The sequence below is a fragment of the Nymphaea colorata genome, chromosome 1 (assembly GCF_008831285.2).
Source record: "Nymphaea colorata isolate Beijing-Zhang1983 chromosome 1, ASM883128v2, whole genome shotgun sequence".
NCBI classification, from domain to species: domain Eukaryota; kingdom Viridiplantae; phylum Streptophyta; class Magnoliopsida; order Nymphaeales; family Nymphaeaceae; genus Nymphaea; species Nymphaea colorata.
Genome location: NC_045138.2, coordinates 10538443 through 10562467, shown reverse-complemented (window position 1 = coordinate 10562467; position 24025 = coordinate 10538443). Strand labels below are relative to the sequence as shown.

Here is a 24025-nt window from a genome sequence, read left to right as displayed (position 1 = left end):
CTAAAAGTCAAACTGTTACAATTTTTTTAAAAATTATATTACAAAAATTAAAAAAAAAATACTATGAAATATTGCGTACCACCGAAGGTGCCGTACTGTTTTGGAAGCAAGACACCATTGGTTATCGATATTTTACAACAATGCTGCAACACGTGTCAAAACAAAGGGTCGAAGCTTTTAGCTAAAAAGTGAAACAAGGAAAGGCCGTTCGTAGAATTCTGGATAAATTTCCGGACCTTAGAAGATTTTCCCAAGCAAAAAGAAAACCTCCTCCGAGGTCCAGAGGCTGCCGCCGTGACGTTCCAGCGAACCGCCGACCTCCTCCATTCCCGATTTCTTCTGTTTTTTTTCTCCTCCTTCTGCTTCTTCAGCTGGAAGAAGGTTAGAGGAGGTGCCTGTAAGCAACCAGCGGAGCTCTTTGTTTGTTAAATTTTCAAATTTCAAATACGATTGAAAACATTTTCAAACTTAAAACAGTAAATTTAAATTTCTAGAAGAAAACCTAAAAGAAAAAAAAACAAAGGCATAGCGGAAGAAGGGATGTGCACGGCAGATGGGTCGTCGAACGCAGCGGAGGTGCCTTCCCCGCCCAATCCCACTACTGGTGGCGCCGGAAAATCGCCGGTCCAGATTCCCATATCCTGGCCCGACGATGGTTCCCTGACCCTGGAGTGGGTTGAGAACCTTGCCTTCATCTTCGAGTGGTCTTCCAGGAGCGTTGCACCCTCCGACTTCCCCTCCGTCCTCCCCGTCCCCGTTCTCGACCGGATCATCCTCACTGCGTCGAAGATCGTCCACGGCGAGCCCAATTGCTTGAGGATCGACGTCCCCAGCGGGGACAATCAGAGGGTTGTGGTTGTGGGCGATGTGCATGGCCAGCTGCACGACCTCCTCTTTCTTTTGCGGGAGGCAGGTTCGCCTTCCGATGATCGATACTATGTCTTCAACGGCGATTACGTTGACAGGGGAGCTTGGGGTTTGGAAGTTTTTTTGCTTTTGCTGGCATGGAAGGTAAAATTTATTTATTTATTTCCTTTTCTTTTTGAAGATTTGATTGATATTTGGTTTTCTTTTAGCTGGTGAGACAAGATATTCAATTTTTCGTGTCAACTTTGTGAAATCAGAATCCGTGACTAGTTTTGTAGTTATAGAGAGGAAGGAGAGAGGATTGGTGGTGGTAAGATACTGATAAGCTGGGTTTATGTTGTGAGTTGACATTACTATTTTGTTGATCTGTTGCCCAGAACTTATAAGTACGAAACGAGTTATTGAATTGAGTGCTTCAATATTCATGGATGCGAGTTGGTGGTAGGGGATGACAAATGGGGAAGTTTCCCAGTGCTAAAGTTTTGTCAAGAGATGATGAGTAGTAATGCAGAACTGGTTTTGTCAGTTTTCCGGTACCCATCCACTTGAGGCAGCTCTCCTCCTGCTAATATTGTTGGGGAAATTTACGCTTAATCAGATTGATATAAGCGTGGATTCTTCTCAAAACTTTGTGTTTGCAGTTCCATCGTGGTTTATGAGAGAGGAATTGTTTGATTTAACAACCTTACAGAGATTTGATATGGGCGTGGATTCTACTCTAATAAAAATGAATTGTTTGATACCAGAACTGATTCTGCTTTACTGTTTGCTTTCTGCTTTCACTGTCATGATTCTGGAAGAGAGAGTGCTAAGCTTAGAACCTTATAAAGATCCAAGTTCCAAAGTCAAGCTGGAAGGTGCTGAATGGGAGAGAGAGATCGGGAACTTATTTGATATCATGTGATATGAAACTTGGGTGACAAACTTAACCACATAATAACAATGTAGGGTTCATGTATGTATCAAAAACGAAAGGTGGTTCCTAGGCTGTTGCGAGTACCTGTCTGCTCCTATGGAAATTAAATCCCTTCTTTTTGCCCAATGGCCCCAATGGGGATAAGATGGACACTGGCGAATACATTGGTAGCATTGTAGTAAAACCTGGAGAAATGCATGGCTGGACATGTCATTTTTTGGAGTGAAACTGGTACGACTTTAATGATTAATATCTCTATAATGGATGTATTATTAAGCTACTATTAGTTTTGTGTGCTGAAAATATCAAAGTTTGAATCAAGTTTTTGAGATTAAAAAATCAAAGTTCAGAATGAAGTACCCTTCATTTGCTAGTCCATTTTCCTTCTTGTTGTCATAGTTAGTAAACTTGCCGATCCAAGTCGCAACTCGCCCGTGTCGGCTAGGATCGTCCATTTATTGGGTCACAACTCAAGGCATGCTGAGTCAGCTGAGATAATTACATGTTCTTTTTCTAGTTTGTTACTTTTTGAATTGCGAAATGTCACAAACTTTACTAAATATACATAAATACTCATATTACATATTATTCAGTTTTAGTTGATGAAAAAATCAAACATGTAGTCCTGACAAACTTACCTTCTTCATGTATTTATAGAAAAGATACACTATAAAAATTATCACCTAACACAGCCAAGTCTCCAAGCTTTCTGACCTGGTGACCTCGTCTTCAGCCGGTCCGAGTCCGAGCCACGATTTTGCCTACTATGCTTGTTGTCCAAGAGATTACCTTTGTTTGGGCTAGATTTGTGCCACTGATATGTTGTTTTAGGGATTTTTGGTCAGGTATGTTTGGTAGCATCTGATTTGAGATCAGAGGCTACCATGCAGATCTTAAAACTGTGGATCCTTTGTCCTCCCCAATTTGGATATCAAATCTGCGGTTATGAAATCCGTTGTTTGCTTCAGCAGTGGGTTAAGATGGATTAGAGATCAGCCTCACATCTCAGATCCGAGGTTATCAGACATAGTAAATGATCTTTAAATCTAGCACAATTTGGTTAAAGCATCATGGTTTCAGAGGGATATGCCATATGACCTCTTGGGCAGCTTTGTAACATTAAGATCAGAATTGTGACTATCCTTGCAAACTACATTAGCTAAGGCAGTACTAATTGATTGACCTCAGATTTTGGCAAGGCACTTCTAAGCATAGTTACAAATATCATTTAAATTTCCAAAATACTCGTAGTAGTTTGAAAATTTGAGTTAGTATTGCCAAAGCAAGATAAATTTGAAAATATTGCGAATTTCAATTTCTTGCAAAGATATTTTAAAATCCCAATATTTTCATGATGTTTTTGCATGATCCTTCAAGAAATCTTTCTTAATATATTGCAACCTTTTTGTTTCCTTTTTCAGATAACTATTTTGAAGTTTTATCAATGTTTTTGTTAGAAAATGTAGAAAAAATCATAGTTTCATAAATTTCTTGTATATCTTTTAGTTTTCTAAGTTGCTGAGATTTTTCTGTGAAGAACAAACTGTTTTGACTAATCACTGATGCATGAGAAAAAAAAACCTGGACAATAAAAATTCGAGAAAAGAAACTCTTCAATTAATTTTTAAGTTTGGATGCTTGTTTAATTTTTACTTGTTCTTGGGTGCCTATGCTATTAGCGTTTTTCATTTATCTCTCTACCAACAGGGTTGTTTTATTCATGTGCAGATTCTTTTACCTCTAAGAGTATTCCTTCTTCGTGGTAACCATGAATCTAAATATTGCACATCAGTCTATGGCTTTGAAAAGGAGGTGATGGCCAAGTATGGTGACCAGGGGAAACACGTCTTTAGGAAATGTTTGGGATGCTTTGAAGGTCTCCCCTTGGCTTCCATCATAGCTGGTTGTGTGTATACCTCTCACGGAGGTCTTTTCCGCAGCATTGGATTTGCTTCTTCCAAGAGAGCTAAATCAAAGAAGGGACGGAAAGTAGTTTCCAATATCAATCTCAAATCCCTCACCCTTGGAAGTCTGGAGGAATTATCTAGAGCTAGGAGAACGGTTCTTGACCCTCCTTGGGAGGGTTTGAACTTGATTCCTGGTGATGTTCTGTGGTCAGATCCATCAATGAATCCTGGCCTTTCACCAAATAAAGAGAGAGGTATTGGCCTTTTATGGGGTCCAGACTGTACAGAGCAATTCCTGAAGAAGAACAGTCTAAAGGTTAGTGATGTTTTTATTTTCTGGTCATTCTATCTCTTAGGCTCCTATTATATCTTACTTCTTTCTGTTCTTTCTTTCATAAAGAACTGTACTCTGAGTTTAAGATCTTTGTTTGTCTATCTTGTATAGTTGGTCAAGGTAGGCATGGCCAATAGCCAACGTATGTATTAGTAAGGTCTGTGTGATTAAGAAAGTTGTACTTGGAGTGTTTTGTGTTACAGAACACCAAGTAGCCTTGACGAGGTATGCCACAGTTGGTGAAATTCTTTGATGCCATATTTGTGGTTGCTTTAGACGGTCTTTGTAATGCATTTTGTGAATATAGTATAGGAGGTACTGTATTTTCTGGGAACGTACTGGCAGAAAAAAAAGGTCATGTTGTAGTGCATTAGCGCACGTCAAGAAGCTCCATGATTTGATTACTACTGTCAGGACATTTATTTGCATTGAGCATATCATGGGGTGTATCTTTTATTATGATAAGACATATCCCTTTCAAAGTTCCAGCTGGACATATTTCATGCTTAACTCTTTGTATTCATTTCAATACCAAAAGCATGTACTTAGGAACATGAAGTTTTTCCCATTTCAAGCTTGGTGAATGGGTAATTAGCTTTGCCTTCCTTCAAACTTAATTCCTATCCTTTTGTAGCATTTTCTCATGAGGTGGTCTGTTTCAATAAAAAGTGGCTTCATAGTAGTGCAATATCCTATATATGTGTTGCCCAAGAAGCTGAAGTTGTAACCACTTATTTGGTGTGCGGCTTTAATTTTGTTTAGAAAATTAGAACTGATCTTTTAAGCAATCTATATTTTTCTATTGCAATAATATTTTGATTTTCTTTTGCAACATTATCTGTTTTCAAATTGGTGGATAGAAATACTATTATTTTCAGACGTGCTTTTCAGATCTTTTATTGTTTTGGTTATCTCAATTTTTACGTAAAGGAGTACTAACTGTTGGAAATGCAGTTGATTATTAGATCACATGAAGGTCCTGATGCGAGAGAAAAACGTTCTGGACTTGCAACAATGCAGAAGGGTTACACAATTGATCACGAAGTAGAATCAGGGAAGTTGATCACACTTTTCAGTGCTCCTGACTATCCACAATTTCAGGTTTTTATCATACCCTAGTACTGCCTTTATCTGATAATTTGGTTTCTGTATTATGGAATAACTGAAGTACAGTAAAAAAAAAAAAAAGAATAACTGCCAATGTGCACATTTCAGTATTCAGAATTAGTGATGGCATGCATCTGGATGGGTTCCTCAAATAAGAGCACCAAGTAACATGCCTCGAGGGAGGAAGAAAACCTCCACTTATCTTCTTATTAATTCCTTTCATCCCTGCTAAACTCTAATTACAAGTTATAAAGGGATGATAGGTCGATCTTGGATCACCACCCATGGTTCCAACTAAGGCCTAGCTCTGGAACCTGACTCATCCTAACCCTACTGGATTTTATTTGCGAGGATTACTAATGGATCCTTTCTAAGGGAGCCTTCAACCCAAAGCAGTGCCAAATCACCCTTGCTCCTTGTTCACCATGTTCTCAAGTGAGAACTAGAAGAACCTGTGATGTAAGACGGCAGTGTTCTCCCAAGTTGGTTTGTCATGCTCCTACCTGTTTCCTGATTCTTTGCTGCTCAATGACCTTGGTTTGTAGCCCAAATGAATTATATTCGGAGGAAAGTGGGAGTATTATGTCACACAGACGCAGCAAAATAGCCACTCAGTTATCCTGATGAGGCTAGCATGCATGTGGATACGGGTGCAGGGTCGGACTCATCTAGGACATGGTCAATGCTATGTTGCTAATGGTCCATGCACTTGAGGATTTTTGTCCAAATTTGGTATTAGACAGCCCTGACCAAGTTCAGTTCTATCCTTTTTTTAGGGTTAAGTGAAACTGCAAACATGTTTGAGACACCCTCCCCTTGTTTACCTTCACATTGCAGGCTGTGAATGTTCCCTTTTGTACAGAGCATGTGAGGAGGCAGTAACAACACCAATTATGGTGTTACTGCCTGCTCTCATGCTCTGTACAAAAGGGAACATTCACAGCCTGCAATGTGAAGGTAAACAAGGGGAGGGTGTCTCCAATATATATATATATATATCCTCATACACACACATGGAGTCCATTGCCACCCACTGTCGCCGGAGAAGCCGTCTCTGTATTGGTCTGTAATGTTTCAGACCGTATGAATTTTGAAACACATTTTCATTTTCTGTGATTTTTATTTTCCAAAATGTTTTATATTTTTCAAAAAATAAATAATTTCTGTCAGCAGGATGAATGGTTCATTAAATAAAAATGCTTATAATGTATTGTTTGTGCTCTTTTGAGGAAAACAGATTTGTAAGTTATTTTGCTGGTTTTCAACATTTAGTTTTTGTAATGCTCTAGGTATTCTGTTTAATGCTAATTACATCAAATGATATATTTGTTTATCATTTTATTCTTTATGAACTATGAATCATGATTCCTCTTGTTCAGTATATATCTGTATTCATGTACCCAAATTTTTGAAATTCTTGTCCACCCATACCTGCACCTGAGTGACATGGTATTCTTCAGCTCCTGTGAGTGCCTTCAGCCCTTGGTAAATAAAATACTGTATGGACAATGGAATCAGGGGCTTGTCAAACCGTGTGAGTACTATGAATAAACAGCCCAAAATATTTTAGAGAAAGCTTTATACTGTCCTTTCCATCAGTCCCTTTTTGAGGGCTAGTATATTTTTAATTAAACCTAAATTACTGACCTGAAGTTGTCTGTCTTGGCGGTTTTTCTGCTATAAACCTGTTTCATTTGAGTGCCCTTTTTGTAAGTTTTCTTGAGCACCTTAAGGGTCTCATCCCGACCCCTTAGCTGCCTGTCCACCTCTTTATCCTACCTCCATTGGGTTTTGTATTTGCAGAGATTAGGAGGTGGTCTATTGTGAATTGCTTCAAACAATGTTATAAAAGCGTATCGTAAAGCATATCGGTCGAGCTGACCTATACACGTATCATAACATATCGCATATCATAAGCATATCGTAAATTTATTTTTTAATTAATAAAAAATCAGAAAAAAAAGATAAATAGATAAAAATTCAGAAAAATATTGAAAAATCAGGAAAGATGTGTTCTATACAAAAAGCTCATTACACACATAATGAACATTCATGATTTATCATTCACAAGGAACAACACATTGATAAAATGAAGTCTAATTTACATTACATCAAAACATATAATCCATAGTAGTTCACTGTCAAATGAAAATTGACATAATTTTTATGATTAAATAACATCATGTATTTTCAATCGATACAATAATCAATCATTATCTTCTCATCCTTATCCTCATCCCTTCAAGCTGGTGATTTCTCCCCTAAGACAGTGATTTCTTGGCAATTTATTTTTTTTAAATGGTGAAAACTCATCCTTCCACAGCTCTTAGAAGCGTTGAAAATGAAAGGGGAGAGAAACTTTTAAAAAAATCTCAACAAAGAAGGGGCATCAGACCCTTTTTGATAAACAGAGCCAATATCGTAAGATACGGGTGTATCAGCTGTAGCATACAATAGGGGAGCCCTATCATAAGATGCGGCCGATATGGGCATGACACAGATGCATTTTGTGTTTCGTACCCATGACGTATAGGTTTTTTCAACCTAAACAAATGCATATCATAAGATACAGCTCTATATTGTAGGATATAGATAACATTGGCTTCAAAAAGTCATGGCTATAAATGAATCTCGGCCCGTACTGTAGGAACACTCATCCGATGGCAGGAACTTGGCCTAATTATTAGGCTGATCACCTGCAAGACAATATAAATAGGTTTGGAAAGTGCAATTTACTACCTGTGTTTGACTGTAAGCTTGCATAGAGTAGGCAGAACTCGTGCAACTTAGCTCCTTGTACGACAAAATACTCTTTACAAAACAGAGCTGAGCAAGACCATGCCCCTGTCACTGGTAATGGAGTGAGACATGCCATGCATGTCCCACGTGATTGAAAAAATGTTTCTGCCACTAGCTGGGCAGTGTAGCTTCAATTGACTGTGACAAAGCAAATATGCTACCACTGAGATGATTTTTCCTTTGGATTTGGGCTGTCGAAAGCTATTTTCCAAGCCTTCATTCCTTTTAAGGTAGCAGAAACTTTTGTTTTGACTAGATGAGGAGTGCATCTATCACCTAGTGACAAAAATAAATAAAAATAATATTATATTACTAACATGCTTACAAAAGCATTCATTTACAAGAGGAATAATCACTCCTATATATATGAGAAAGGAGGGAGAACTATTGTTGGGTCAGCTCCCAACAGCTTGAATTCTAGCCATTGGGAGCTGATCAACAGCCAGCTGCAAGGTCAAAGGCCATTCTTGACCTTGCAGTTGATTGAAAGAAAAATAAAATAAACAAATAACGGAAAAAGACAAACAAAAATGAAAAAAAATAATACTTATGTACATTAAATGTATATAGGTAGATGTATATGTATTTACATTTCTAATATTTGACCTGTTGCTGCTTCTTTGTTTCTTCTTGATAATGTGCCTCCAACTGAATTTTCTTTCCCTCTTTTATACCTTATCTCAAAAACATAGCCGCATAGTTTTGCCACCAGCTGTTTCTGGGTTGAAGTGGTCACCTTCTGTTTTATCAAATTACAGAGACTGCAATGATCACTTTGCACAATTGGCAACCAGGAGGTAGGGTTATCAAAAAATGGTTAACATCATGGCGATGAGCTCCTGCTCATGCGCAGATAGTGCCTGACATTTTCTCAAGAAGCATTGCTTCAAGTGGACTGCTGATATTTAGGCAGATATCTTCTGTTGGTGTAGAATTTTGATGTCTGATCAGAAGTGTTCCAGATGACATATCCAATGTGCAGCTAAGATGAGCATATTCTCAAACAAGATGAGTATAGACTTAACCAAATACTGCTTGAACGCCTCGTTCGTCAGCATTAAAAGGCTGTTGGTGCATTCGTGATTGCAAAGGACACCATTAGGAAATTGTGATGTCCTTTTAGCATTAAAAAGTTGATAGTGCGGTTCTGAGTCCAAAGGACACCACTAGGAAACTGTAATGTCCTTTATGCATCCTAAAAGCAGTTTTCTGAACATGTTCATCCACCATCAATATCTGGTGGTATCCTGTGACAAGTCCGATCTAGAAAAATATCTTGACCTCGGTAACCTATCTAGATCTTTTTTGACTTGTTGTACAAGAAACTTATCCTTTTGGTTCACACCATTAACTCCTTATGATTCATGCCACCCTTCTGTTCTTTTGATAAGAAGCATTGGGGAGACAACACGCAATGTGGGTTGGGATCAATTCCGGAATTCAATATCCTGACCTGTGCACCAGCTGCTCAATCTCTGCCTTTTGAGGTGCATATCTATACACCCAAAGCCTTGCAGGTGTAGATCTTGGCTGATGGCAGAGCCCTCAGTTCGGTGGCAGGCCTACTGGCTGTGGGTAAACCTTGTCATACTCTTGAAGGAGTTCCTGCAGTTCATCTGGGTACACCCCCTGTGTTTGCAATCATCCTTGCCTAGCTCCATCTCAACTGTCAAACCGGAATAAGTAGGCTGTGTCTCTCACCCCCGAAACATTGGAGTTTAGAGCCATTCCTTCTTCCCTTGCCTCCGAATAGGGAAGCCATTCATTGAGATCTCAGGCAGACCTCCTTGTCTTGGTGAATGAACTTCATTGACATGACAATGAAATTCCAAGTCACTTACCCTGCCCATTCTGGCATTGTTGCAATCCCAGGACCATATTGGCTCCTTTCATAAGTCCTACGAATCAAGCTTGGCTGAAGATGGCTCCCCGTAGCTCTAGTTTCACACTGGGACTGTGGGACATTTACCTTTACATGTAAGGAAGCTCACATCTCCCACCACAATGTCAAAACCAGGCTGGGATTGGATCTCATAGGCAGACTTCCTGGCAGTCTAATAGCACATGAAATTGTATATGGACCTTGTATCCTCCAGAAATGTAGCAGGCTAACAGGTTTGCCATTTGGCTTTGGCCATCCTCATCACGGTTGACTCCTACCAGAACGTCCATGGATATGTCCAACATTTTTTTTTTCTTTCATCCTTCAACTGTTCTTAAGCCTCCTAAAACTTGTCCTCACTTTTATCTACCAGGTACATGTGAAGGATTTTGCAGTGGTGGCCTGGATTAAAAGTGGTAGCAGAAACCCTGTCACCCCCACTATTTGATTTGCTCAAATGATTTTTTTGGGCTTCACCATCATGGTTTTGCTGTTTGGATTTGGTGCTCTTTTTCCTTGGCCTTGACATTCCTGTTCTTCTTCAGTTTATGTTCCTGACTCTCAATCATGGACTCTCTTAATATTTTTTTCCCTACCCCACCTCAAAGCGCTTGAGCAGGTCCTTCGTAGTGCATCTTCAGGGTGCACCTATGAATGCTTCCTTTAGCCACCTAACGACAATGTTACCCATGGCTTCAGATTCAGACTAATAGTCCCTTACCGTCCCTGTTTGTTTAATAAAGGTCAGCTCTGCGTTGAAGCTAGTCTAAGCGAACAGGCTGAAATGGATCATCATCATACATGTTCAGACAAATTTGGTCCAAAGGGGATGCCCCTTTTGTGTGCTTCATGCCATCTGAACTGCCTGACTACCTTGTTTCCCAAATGGATGGTGTCAATGGTTACCTAGTGTTATCCATATCACACGATATGGGCTCATATCGTGCGATACATATCATAAAAAACCTATACAATACACCTTGATACACGACACGCTTCTGTATCGTAAGCATATCATATCACCCATATGTCACGATATGGCTGATTGATACACTCCATATGGTATGGGGATAAATTGAATTTTTCATGGTTTTTTTCAAAAGAACCTCTCTCCTTCTTTCTAAACATGTTTAAAAGTTTTGAGAGGGGGAAGTTCTTCTACAAAAATCGCCCATTTGTACGATATCCAGTGGAGAAGAAGGTTTACTCATGGCCCTATGTGAATGATGGGACCTTGATTGTTGATTGATGATAATCATGATTATATGTTGTGAACTAAAACACTTTAAAATTTAAACTTTAAAGTTGTGATGGATGCTTATTATGGTATTGTAAATCTCTGATTTCTCATTTCTAAATGTGTTAATATATTCTGGCTTGTGAATGATGTGATGAGTTTTTTTATATGGAATACGTTTTTCCTGATTTATTTCTGAAAATTTCTTTGTTTTTCTTTATTTTACCCTTTTTTTAATTTTTTTTATTTTATGAATTAAAAAATTAATTTAATGATACGTTACGGTACAGTCGGCCCGACCGATACACGTTACAAATTACAATATGCCTTTTACAAGATCAGGACAACTGGTTGGTAGCAAACCAATTGGTAAGCGTACCCAAAAAATCCAATTAAGAGCATCTTTGGCTGAAAATTTTGGAACATCGAGTTTGCTGACGTTACCTGTGGATATCCTGCTTCATCCCTGCAATGGGGAGTTTTCCTGAGTCAAATAAATATTCCCACAAAAGCGAAGTTCTCTTCCCTCCACCCCTTTTGAATTGTTTTTTAGTGGCTTACGCTCTCCTTTGAAGTAATCAAAAAAAGGAACACCAATGTTCTCCCAGACAGCCAAGTGTTCCTATGCAATGGCATGACTGTCATTTCCTTTTATCTCCTGGTTGTCTGATTGCAGCTTTGCCATCAGTGCATTCATCTATTCCAGGTGTTGACACAACCCTCTGTAGTGTTTCTCTAGCAGCACTAATCCTCAATGGGCTTCCTTTACATGTTGGCAATATGCTTCCGAAGCCAACAGTTTTCTGGAATGACACGATGTCCATTTTTTCTGGTGAAGGCTGGCTGGAATACCTAAATGATGGGCCTCATCTCCTCTGCAATACCTATTCAGAATTTGAAACTCTTCATCCAATCTCAGATTGCAAGGATTACGGGAGATGAGCAAAGATGAGGGATTGAAGAAATTAGGGTGATAATTGATATATACCTCTTATCAGTTCCATTCACACGGTAATATAGATGGGTCTCCGATCATCACTAAGGGTTCCAAATTATGATCCAGTTGGAACCTGACCGGCCCTTACTTTACTCACTACCATGTAAAAGGATCACTAACGGTCCTTGGTAATGAATCATTATCCCAAGGACGTGCATCAGTGGTGCAGATGCTAGAAAAGACTGTGAACTAGATACTTTCAGGTTTAATACCTTTTACTATAACATTTGTAAACAGCAGACTGAAATGGCTGAGGCAACATATGTATTAAAAGATTTGTCGTATTTTCAGCAATGTGCTGCCACGATGCTGTAGTACCATATGGTATTGCAGTTATATCCTTTTGCTTTCTTGCGGTTGGTTGCAGTTTTATTATCCATTCTTGGCTGTTAATGTTGATTGAATCGTTCATCTTTGTCAACTGTTTCAGGCCTCAGAAGAGAGATACAATAACATGGGAGCATATATAGTTCTGGGACCACCTGATTTTTCTACCCCAATTTTCTACAGCTTTGATGCTGTTAGGCCCAGGCCAAAGGTGACTTGCTTACTAAAGTAGTGCCTTGTGACCCAATCTTTATCTTCAACACTATGGGATCTGAATTTCTACTTACATGTTTGGTTTGCAACAGTTCATCAATGAAAGCTTGCATTGTTCTCAGTTTGTCATTTCTTTATCCATGGTTTGGATTCATTAGTTTCTTTTTTGTCCATCCTTCATCCATGACTTGGTTTTGCCATTCTCTTGAATGATCATTTTAAACTCTCTATGTATCATTCAGTTCCCAATGTATGATAAACCATACAGAAATATGTGCATAACATTAACAGCCTGTTTGGATGGTGGGAGAGGGAGGGAAAAAGGAATGGAAAGAAAGGCCTTTCTTGTGTTTGGATGACTAATTAGCATGAAGGGAAAGGAAGGGAGAACTAATAACTGTGTTTGGATGCAAGGGAAAGGAAAGGAAAGGGAGGGGAAGGAAATGAATTTTTAATGTAATTTCATTCCCTCCAAAAATGGAGAGATTGGAAGGGAAAGGAATGGATGATCATTCCATTTCCTTTCTTCTCCTTTCCCTCCCCACTCCCTTCCCTTCCCTTTCCTTTCATTTCCCTTCCATCCATTCCTTTCCCTCCCTTTCCCATCATCCATAGTTTGGTCTCATCGATTTTTTGACGGATTATTTTAGACACTATACATGTTTGATTCTAAGTGGAAGCTAAACGGCACAGATGTACGACAGTAAGGAATTGCTGCAAGCAGCTTCTTTTGAATGTTCCTTAGCTTAATGCTACTCAACAAGGGAAGTGCATCCTTTTTTCCATGAAGTAGGTAGACATTGATGATGGACTATATTAAGTGTCTGATTTCCATCTTTTTCACAGTGATCATTATGAATTTTTAATGCATCTTTTGGTAGTACTGTGAGGCATTACTGGTTGATGGATTTTGTGTCTTGGATGGTCTTTCATTCTTCTCTGAATTATCCATTATATTTTTGCTTTCCCTTGTTAATTTTCTGATGCCAACTCATCTTTGTCTTCCGTTTCAGGTGAATGCATATTATGATTATGAGGACGTAATCGACTCTGATGAGGAGCTCGACTTGGGATCAATGGCACCTAGTCAAGCCGACTTTGTAGAGCATTAGTGTAAATTTTTATTACGGTATGAGTATAGAGGTGTTCCAGTTCTACTATATATATATATTTGCATATTCATTTAATTCTGGTGGACGTCCTCTTCAGCCATCACATGTATAATTTATTTCATTTTCAGCGTGCTACTCTTCTGGTCAAGGCTTTTCAGTACGTTGTGTAATTGATTGATTCCTTTCTGTGTCTTTTTGTATTCTCCGTTAGCGCTTCAATTTTCTTCCTTTTGGGTTCTTGTGAAATGTCCATCGGATCTTGGGGCCTAAGAAATTCAATTAGGGCCATTAGTTTGTAGATGAGCATAGCTTTATCTGACTTATTGAAAAAGTAGAGAACAACTCTCAGAACACTTGGATGACTTGGAAGTTGGGGATCCTTATTTGGCTATTTGAAGCGGTTGCTTGGAACGTCTCAGGTAATATTGCTTAAATAGTTTTAGCTATTGTACAGCTTTGTAATGTAAACAAAATTATAATTTATTTTTGTTTAGATAAACTCCGTAGATCATCTACTTTATTTTCTTTAGATCGAATATGTTTTGTATTCTCTTGTTTTCCCTAGTTTATACCTTTAAGAATTCAAACTATTATTTTTTTTTGTAAAAATAGCTAATTCCATGAATAATTGAGAAGGGGTTACAATTAAAATCTGATTTTAGTAACATTTTTCCAGGTTATTACTGTCATTGTTGCGACAAGTTTGACTCCACCAGCTTGTGTCATTGTCCTTTCTATTCTCAAATTCCGTACTCTACGTGGAGGAGCTTTTACCCAATGTCACCAGGGTGCGGCAGTATTGGACCAGCACTCGCGTCGACGCGACGCGGGTGCGACCTGGATTTGCACCCAAACCGCACCTGACAACAATGACTCCCTCAAACCGCACCTTGGGGGAGAAATGGACAGGATTTGGGGGAAACGGAGAGGGAGAGTAAGGAGGAAGAGAGGTGTGGACGGGAGGAAGAGAGGATGGATGGGAAAGGGAGGAAGAGAGGTGAGGACGGGAGGAAGAGAGGGCCAGATCGAGGGGGAAACAGATGGGAGAGGGAGGAAGAGAGGAGGGGGAAACAGATGGGAGAGGGAGGAAGAGAGGTGAGGATAGGAGGAAGAGAGGGCTCGAGCGAAGACCTAATTGTCCAAATCGCCGCCGTGCTGCACTGCCGCTGCCGCCACTGCTCCTTCCTCCACCTTCTTCTTCTCTGTTCTCTGTGTGGATGCTCACCTGAAAGAGGGCAACTAAGTGGGAGGTAGAGATTAGAGAAGAAGACGTGGAAGAGGAAGAAGAGGAAGGGGAACTCGTCAGGCAGTGATAGAGTTCGGGTTTGGATTTAGATCTTGATCCAATTAGACATATCTAAAACCAAAATTATTATAAGAATGATGCTCGTTAATGAACAACGGAGCGCTTTGTCCCGTCCCTTCGACGCCGAACCTAACTAGCTAACCTCCTTATTAAGAAAGAAAGGAATGGAGAAAATTGTAATTATGAGTTTGATATTTAATAATTTTATGGTTTAGAGATAATTTTGTTATATATATTATTATAAATTAATAATAATAATAATAATAAATAGTCTTTCCGCACCGCCGCACTTAAATTTTTTGAGATATGCTGCACCGGCACCCGCACCCCGATGACATAGCTTTTACCTGCTTATTTTTTCGATGGTCAGGGCGATTAATTCCTGATTCCTAATATGGTACCGAATGTTCTTTGAATAATATACTCACGGTATTAATAGGTGTAATCGCCTCAAATACATCATAAGGTTTGAACTTTTCGTATAGATTAGTGTGACTCTCTCTCTCTCTCTCTGACACAAACAAATGGATGGAGATTGGGTGGGCTATGCCAATTAAATAACGGGTGCACCAGTCCAAATTATGTCAAGCGCAGCTGGATGACTGCGTCATCAAGAAAGCTTTTCTTGATTCGGATTCATTTACGGTCACCAACAAATTTACTTCTTACATCTTTTCTGTCGTTTTTTTTATCTATTATATGCGTTTGCTGTCAAAAGACCAACCTCTCGGTTACAGCACAATTTAACAAAGTCACTAAAGCCACTGAAATAACGGTGCTAAGATCAGTTCTCAATAAACCCATTTTCTTAGCAACGTAGTCAATGTTCTCGATGTAATTGCTGAGTTCCGATGGTTCTGATGCATGAAGATAAAAAGGCTTTCTTAAACGTGACAACCGTTTGTTAGTTGATGCATTTTGAACCTTTCAGGACAGAGATGATGCCCGTCATTAATGGTGTTTAATATACCAACACTAAAATCACCGGTTACATTATTTATTGTCAATGACAATGTCCTGCAACACTTTCTCCTTGTCATTCCACCACAAACTTTTAAGGCAGTCACAAATATCCTTTGCAAAATAAAAAAGGTTGCCCTAAATTCGTTTCACTGACAGCATATGATACAGATCTTTCAATAAGAATAGGTTGACAAATATGAAAAGAATAATTGGCCGCTAGATGGCCATAATTCAGTCTTGATTTCTGAATTGTAATCCTGTGGGTACATGAATCCTCTATTTGACTCTTTTTTTCCATTCTTTCATGCACATCATGTTGGAAACTTCACGTTGGAAACTTTACGAAAATGACCAACATCCACGAGATGGAGGCTTGGAGCTCATTCATTATAATACCATAACCAGCAGAGACCATGATCAGCAGTTGGCTCTGTACATTTTTCAATCAGTTGATGAACTAAGAAATCCAGGCCTAAGACAAACATCAGTACAAATGTGACCAAACAAGAGTTCCATAGGCCAAGCTGGATGAGTCGCCTTCAGACCTTCAAATTTAAGGTGAGTTTGACACCTGTGGTTAAATCTTTTGATCTAGTCTAGTTACCCTAGCTTGCCAGCACAGGCATACTACTACCAACTAAACAAAGTAAAGCCCTTTCCACAAAAGTACCCTTGTGCAATTCAATAATTCAGCCTAATATTCATTTTTCTATTGAACTGGATATAAGAGTTCAACATCTTCATCCCTCATCGTCCATATGAGACCTTTCATAAAGTCATTTCATGTATGATGGTGCCTCTAACAAACCATAACACGCCAAGAAGTGTCACTAGATATTTAAACAATTATTTGGACAAGCATGAGAACCTTTCTATACTTTCATCAAGTGCATAAGTTCCACCCTTAACTATTTTTACTAGCGTTGTGGTCTATAAGTTGATATTGTGAACCTAATGTTGAAGTTGAACGTGCAACCTGTGAAGCCATGAACAAATTAACAGTAGAAGCATGAAACCCATTGTCACAATGGAAGAAATGAAGAAAAACAAAACATCAAAAGCATAATTTATAAATGAATGCTCATGAAGAAATTAGGTAAACAGCCATTGCAACCCTGCTAACGATCCTTTAATTAATAAACTTGTGACAGAAATCAACTGAACTATACAGTCACGACTTCCATAATGCACCACGTATGCTATATGCAGATTCAACTATCTCTGACCTAGCGCCAGCAACAAAATTGAAGTTTCAACAATGAGTAGAGTTCAAACTTGCTTGACAGGCATAAGTAGATTTACTGAAACCGTAGCTAAAAAACTGTAGTCAAGAGATTCCTTTTAATGAGCGGAAGAATACGTAGCAAAACTATCTCTGGTCCTTGTAATTTTATACATGCCTTTGTACCTTGTACTGATCCTCTTTAGTGGTATTAACCTTGGAGGAAGATTGTACTATCCTGGATAGCCTGCACCTGAATGATAAAAGGGTGATGAGAGTACATGTGTATGGCCATGTAAAACATGTATAAAGAAGCGTTCAATCTGCATCTTGACCAAGAATAAAAATAAGAGATTGTTAGTTGTGTGAAAATAAATTAATTTTCTTTGAATTCTTTTTCAAACTATGTTCGGATGCATTGCTTGTTCATGTACTGCATTCATGCAAGACCTCCATTCCTTATTCACAGCTTCTTCAATTTAGAAGCTTGAGGAAAGGAGACAAGTTCTTCCTGGCTTTTAACTTGAGAAATAAACATTTTAAAATCTGTGGAAAAATTTTATAACTAGAACCTCTATGACCAACATCTAGAACCTCTATGACACAAGTGATTTTTGGTTCTCATGTTATGTAATAGTTACACAAAGCAATGAAAGTAACCCCACCTCCCCACCATGCTTTGCCATTTATATCAAACATGCACAGCATACATCAAATATTGTCTTCCACACACTTGTAGAAAACAGAAGCTAGTCCCTGGAGGGATCTATTAGTTAGCTTGACTAGTTGTTAGGAGGCTTGTAGCAGCTAGTTTAACTAGCCATTAGATACTCCGAAAGTCCTAACAGCTCGATTCAATCAATCAGCAAAGTATCCTTCATAACAAGATAAAATACTAAAAACCAAAAATATTGAAAACATAAAATTGTAACAGTACCTATATGTAATCTGAATAGGAACAAGAATGAGAAAAATTCTTCAGTACAAAGCCAATACGAAACAACTATTCAACCAGAATATACTCAAACCCAATAAGTAGGTGCTCTAATAATGATATTTTACTGACATGCAATTAGCATTTGTAACAAATACAACAAATTTACATAAGACCACAAAATATGCCACCACCCTTAGGATTCCTAAGGGTAGCAATAAATGCAAAGTAAATACAAGAATGGTACCACCACATTCTGAAATTTTAAAAGCAGCATTTATTTGTTAAATGCAAGATCATCAATCATCAAGGCCAAATTACTCACAACCAACCAATTCAACTTGTTATGCAAGTTCAAAAAAGAGGAATTGGTTCTCATTAGCTGTAATCCCACAATTATAAGGGATTAGGGTCGGGTGAACAAAGTTACACAATCAGTCCCAAACAGAAATAATAAATAATAAAAAGACTTCCAATGACTTTTACTAAATTACTAAAGACCCCATCATGTCAAACTAATAGCTCTCACACAACTAAATACTCAGATCATGCAAGCCCTATTACTCACAACCAACCAATGGGACTAAATATTTCCAAGACATTAGCCCACCAACGGTAGGCATGCAAGGATGTTGCCAACTATCATCATCTTCATCACCACTTAAATGTCTAGATTCAGTTGGTCTCATAAACACAAAATATAAGAGATTTGTATTTAACGCTAAGGTTCCAGCAAGGAAACAAAAGTAGTTCCAAGCTGAAATTATTAACACAAGCAGATCCATAGACACATGAATGAATTAATGGATAAACATAATGGACACCAATAGCTGGAAAGATAGATAATTCTGAGCATAGATGAATGAAACTAGATATATTTCATACAAACAATTTGAGCAACTAGAAATACATGTAGAAACTAGAAATATATGTTTTCTTCCAGATATAAACAACAAAAAAGAAAAAAAAGGATGAGCATTATGAGCAATATCAACCACAGGTACATGGAGTCGGAACAAGTTACTCTCCAAGTATGTATTTAAGGTAATTTTCACATCCATTATACTGTTACAAAAACAAGGATCAAGACCACATGAACTACTAAAGGGGCAGGAGCTAATTAATTTGTGGAGAAATCTTTTCTTTTCCTGACAAATCGCTAAAGAAACCAAATACAGGAAGAAAACAAGACTCTGGAAACAAATGCACAGGGCCAAAATCAACATCATGACACCAAAAAGGAAAAGAATGTAAAGAGGTCAAAAGATCTCCTGGAAACTGCGGTGACTTGGAAAGTAAGATCAAGAAGCTCAAACCAGAAAAAGACAATCTTACAAGTCCAAAACCTAGGACAGAAGTAGGATCCGGAGAATGCATATGCTGAATCAAAAGAATCAAAGTTGAAGCATCTGAGATTGGGTTACCTTACCTCTTCTAAGTTGACAACAATCATTGTGACAAAAATTTATTTAATGAACACGTTTAGTTTCCAAAGGAGCACAGAACCTAGTTATTTAAAGATAATTTCAGAAGTTTAGTTTACAACAACTGGAAATGGTGCATGTTCAGCACTCCAAGCTGTTATCTTTCGTCATGCCTGTTTCCATTATCTCTGCTTCACAGAAAAGTGCAGATCACCCCCCTGACTTTTGCCTGTAGAACCTAGAAAACATATACTAGATTCAGCAAAGCACATACAAAAATACCCCATTCTTTTTCAAACAAAGAAACAAAAACACTTTCCGTTCAAGATTCTATGCAGGTTAGACTTTTTCAAGACCTAGAATAACATCTCAACCCAATTCCCACACGCATAAAGTAAAAGGGAAAAAAAAACTTGAAACCTGAACATGCTGCAATATGTACGCTCCTGCCTTTGTTAAGAACAAAAATGGCAATGCTGTAGGTTGTCAATGGTTATTGAAATAAAATGAAAAGTGATCAACGGATCTTGCTAACTACTAGTTTGGTCGTAACGAAAGAAGATACTAGAAAGGGATCTCAAGATAAAATAAAGAATGTTCATTGATCAAAATGATGCTGAAGAATAATCGAGTAACCGAGAACAAGAGAAAACCAACAGAATTTTGCAAAATGTGTTACTTCACGCCAGCTTTACCTGACAGGATGAGATGCTTTCTCTGAAACTCAAATCAAACTTCTTCTGATAAAGAAATGAGTTTTAAGATAAAGATTAAGAAACTGAGTTCTGGAAAGGTTTTGGTTTCAAGTAAGCGACAGTTTCCGTGGTGAAGTTCTCACAAGGTCCAACTGAATATGTTTTATTGTGAAATTAAATGAAAAGGAATGGACAAGGACTGCATGCAGGAAATAGCTGAAAAACCTGTATCTCAGACATTAAAAATGAAAGAAAACAAATCAATATCCTTCTATTGTTCAGCGCATTTACCCCTATTGCGAAGACTCAAGACTTCGCAGTATTTGCGGAGCAACGATAAGATGTTTACCCACAAGTACATCACTAAAACTAAGACAACGAATAGGAAGGTTTTCCCAAATGCAGATTCCCGTCTTCAAGGCATGAACAAGAGGAGAAGAAGAATACTCATGATAAAATCTAAGGCACCATAAAAGCTCAATAGACCATTCAACCTATGCTTCATCAACGAGTTTTTCAACTATCATATGAAAAAACGGCAGCATGAACCACAAGCCAAAACATTCCTTCCCCTCATCCAGACAAAATATGTAGGGAAAGAAAAAAGAGAAGATCACCTTGATTAAGACAAATGTCTGAACCCACCAACACTGACGAGGCGCTCGACATACTTGCCGAGAATATCGACCTCCAAATTCACCTTCTGCCCCACCTTCTTCAATGGAATCACCACCTTCTGCTGCGTGTAGGCGACCAGCATAAAATTGAAGCATTCCTCGTCATCGAAAACCTTCACAACCGTCAAGCTAGTTCCATCGACGGCGATGAACCCTTTGGGGACGATATACTTTAGGAGATCCGGCCCCGTCCTCACCTTCACCCACAAGGAGTCTCCTTCCACCTCTTTGGCAACGATTTCACCGGTGCCATCGACGTGGCCCTGGACAAAGTGGCCGCCCATCCTGGTAGAGGGCAGGACGGCACGCTCTAGGTTGACGGCCGAGCCGGAGGAGAGTTCAGCTAAGGACGTCTTGCGCAGAGTCTCCGGGGCGAGGCCGACTGTGAAATCGTTCAGAGAGAAGGACGTGACGGTAAGGCAAGTGCCGTTGACGGCAATGCTGTCGCCGAGCTTGACGTCGTCGACAACCACCTGGGCGGATATCCTCATGTCGAAGCCGCCGGCAGAGGAAGGGCCCAACTCCTCCACCCTCCCCATCTCTTCTACGATGCCCGTGAACAAGCATCTCACCCTCGTCGTTGAGTGGCGGCCTTCTCTGGTGCTTCTGCTGCCTCTGTTTGAGAGAAGGCGGATAATGGATGACAAGTTGGGGTGCTGGTGGTGGTAGCTTACTGGATGGATGAAGGCGGACCTCAATGTAGTTCTGAAAGCAGGGGTTACAAGAAAGTAATTGCGGAGAGTAGCCATTCTTTCCTCTCCTTCCGCAAAAAAATCAATCGAAGATGAGCTAAGACAATCAAATTGCCCTTCTCTGTCCCTCTCAAAATCGAATTGCACTTCTCTCTCCCTCTCTCAATCGAATTGCCTTTCTCTCTCTCCCTCTGTCTGTGTCTACGCTGGGCAGCAGAATACAGGGTCAGCGTTAGGCGGAAAAAAAAAACAACAACAACAGAAAAACAGAAAGAAAGAAAAGGTGTGCGAGATTCACGTGGGAACCGAGGGTTGGGCACCCGCATGGGCCGCCGACAGGGACCTAATACCTCGCCGACCGGGGCTTGGGCACTGTGGCCTGTGCCCCCATACAATGTAACAGGTTGACGGTCAGCCAGTCGCGGCCCATTAGGCCCAATAATTTAGCATATTTAAAGTTCAAAATTAAAATGAATTTGGTGTGGGCTGCCCTCTGCTTGCTATAGCTCCACAAGATCACAACGCCGTCACCAAGGTTTTCCAAGTGGGGAGGCTGGAGGTTTTCTAAGTTGGATAGCTTGAATTGACCTTGTCCATCAAGCCTCGCGCTTGAATTGATCTTGCTTAAGACTATCCTATTTTCTTTTTTTTTTCAGATTCTTTTAGCAAACGACGCATTGATAGAATTCGCGCTTTTTATTTTTATTTGAGATGTGAATCAATGTTATTAGATGTGTGTGCATCAGACGCACCACCCAGCAGAACACACCAACCTTCATGGGTGGTGCGTCTTGCCTTGATGCGTGTACATCATGGCCTAATGCACATGCATCAGGTGATTGATGGCCAGTGCACAAGATCCTAATAGTCCCTTACAAGTGTGGTTATACATTCTTTTTTGTTCAATATGCTCTAGGAGAGCATGGCACATGGTTACATTCACATATGCGGGGAATTAAAATATCTATCATCCACATAGTATGCATCATGATTATTTAAAATGAATATACCATTCATTATCACACCATAATATGAAATAGCGTTTTTAAATAAAATATGCACTGAATTTTTCTTCAAAATAAGTTTATAATCGACAGAGTAAATTTCATTGAATATTGGGAACATGAAGCACATCATGCTAAAACAAGTTTCATCTGCTTGACAAATCTAGTTTGCAAGTCTCAAATCCCTCAAACTTTTTAACGACTGTTATTTCCCACAAATAACCATCTTTTTACCATTAGAAACTTTCGATAATCAACAAACATATTGTGATCATGCGTCATATGGTCAGTTGCTTCAAAGTCTGCAATCCACATGAGATAAGGTTTAACAATCAGAACGCAACTAGGGATAAAAGAGTAAAAAGTTACTTAAATATACAGATTTGTACATTCTTTGATTCGCTACACTTTTGTACAAAATGGCTAAACTTACCATTGTTGAAGCATTTACTGTCTTTCTTCTCTTACTTATTGCCATTTATTGTCATGCTTTCCATAGTGTCTCCACTTTTTATTAGTCTCTTCTTTGCCTTGTTCTTTTGTATGTTTTCATTTGTATCCCTCAAGACCATTTGCCCTTTTTCTTTTGAAATTGGGAATCTTCCTTGCCTTCCCTACCACAAAGGTTGACTGCTATATTTGGTACTTCCAAGCACTCATATTCTAGCTCCAAATGAAAAATTTTGAAGTTTTCATTGTGTCGTTTATTTTCATGTATTCCCAGCTTTTTGTCAATGATCTTATAACTGCCGAATCTGTTATCAGTCAGGGGATGTCCTACAGATTTAAGTTCTCCAATCATATTTATCGTTTACTAGAGATGTTTTTTCACAGTATGTTGATGTTGCTTTTATATGAATCAAACTTGAGCATGAGCTTTCTCAGTTTAGTGGCCATTAAATTTGTCCTAAACGTCTGATGGCAAGTAGTATATTCCTTGAATTGAAACATAGTATCATCCTAAGGCTAAGTGACGTCAAGTTATGCCCAAGAGAGGCTTTGAAGGGAGAACAAAGCGAGAGCGGTCTGGAATAAGACCAGTTTTCATCTTCCTATAAATACCTTTTTCCTGATTGCATGTGACCTGGTCCTTTCCCCCCTTTAATGCCCAATTGAGAAAAGCGACCCTTCAATTGGAGTTCCAAGTACTGTCCTAGTCCTCCACTCGCTGAACCAACCTGTGTAAAGCAACAACATTGTTTGTGTGTGTGTGTGTGTGTGTGCGCCCCTTACCAGTTTCACTCAATGTGTGCAACTGATACGTGCCTGTCTAGGAGTCCATCGAGAGGGGACAAACAGCGCAGTCTGGGTTTTCTGGACAGTCTCTTCAGTCCATTCTAAAGTGAGGTTAGTGGAACATCCATGCGATGCCATTGCGTGCATGATGTTGACGGCCCTCCAAGAAAGGAA

General features: G+C 39.1%; 2 protein-coding genes across 3 annotated transcripts; one reads left to right on the top strand and one right to left on the bottom strand.

The window, feature by feature from the left end:
* Nucleotides 1-251: 251 nt before the first annotated feature.
* Nucleotides 252-14040, top strand: LOC116246159 (serine/threonine-protein phosphatase 7). The gene is made up of 5 exons (XM_031617882.2): nt 252-1011; nt 3512-4006; nt 4979-5125; nt 12477-12584; nt 13600-14040. Exons 1-5 carry the CDS (start codon nt 541-543, stop codon nt 13696-13698), a joined length of 1320 nt encoding a protein of 439 aa, XP_031473742.1. The 5' UTR covers nt 252-540; the 3' UTR covers nt 13699-14040.
* A 5535-nt stretch (nt 14041-19575) lies between these two features.
* On the bottom strand, nt 19576-22051 carry LOC116245834 (riboflavin synthase). 2 transcript variants are annotated; one of them, XM_031617405.2, is made up of 3 exons: nt 21910-22051; nt 20860-21817; nt 19576-19785 (listed from the first exon to the last, which is right to left on the bottom strand). In XM_031617405.2, exon 2 carries the CDS (start codon nt 21666-21668, stop codon nt 20865-20867), a length of 804 nt encoding a protein of 267 aa, XP_031473265.1. In that variant the 5' UTR covers nt 21669-21817; nt 21910-22051; the 3' UTR covers nt 19576-19785; nt 20860-20864. The 2 variants fall into 2 exon arrangements, with proteins under 2 accessions (XP_031473265.1, XP_031473266.1); XM_031617406.2 differs by lacking the exon at nt 21910-22051 and having other exon boundaries at nt 19576-19776; nt 20860-21891.
* Between the last annotated feature and the right edge of the window lie 1974 nt (nt 22052-24025).

Excerpts from the sequence above, each read along its gene's own strand:
- LOC116246159 (XM_031617882.2), top strand. The coding sequence starts at position 541 with ATGTGCACGGCAGATGGGTCGTCGAACGCAGCGGAGGTGCCTTCCCCG. Across the intron at positions 4,007-4,978 it reads TGAAGAAGAACAGTCTAAAG|TTGATTATTAGATCACATGA; the intron begins GTTAGTGATGTT and ends TTGGAAATGCAG. Across the intron at positions 12,585-13,599 it reads CTGTTAGGCCCAGGCCAAAG|GTGAATGCATATTATGATTA; the intron begins GTGACTTGCTTA and ends CTTCCGTTTCAG.
- LOC116245834 (XM_031617405.2), bottom strand. The coding sequence starts at position 21,668 with ATGGCTACTCTCCGCAATTACTTTCTTGTAACCCCTGCTTTCAGAACT.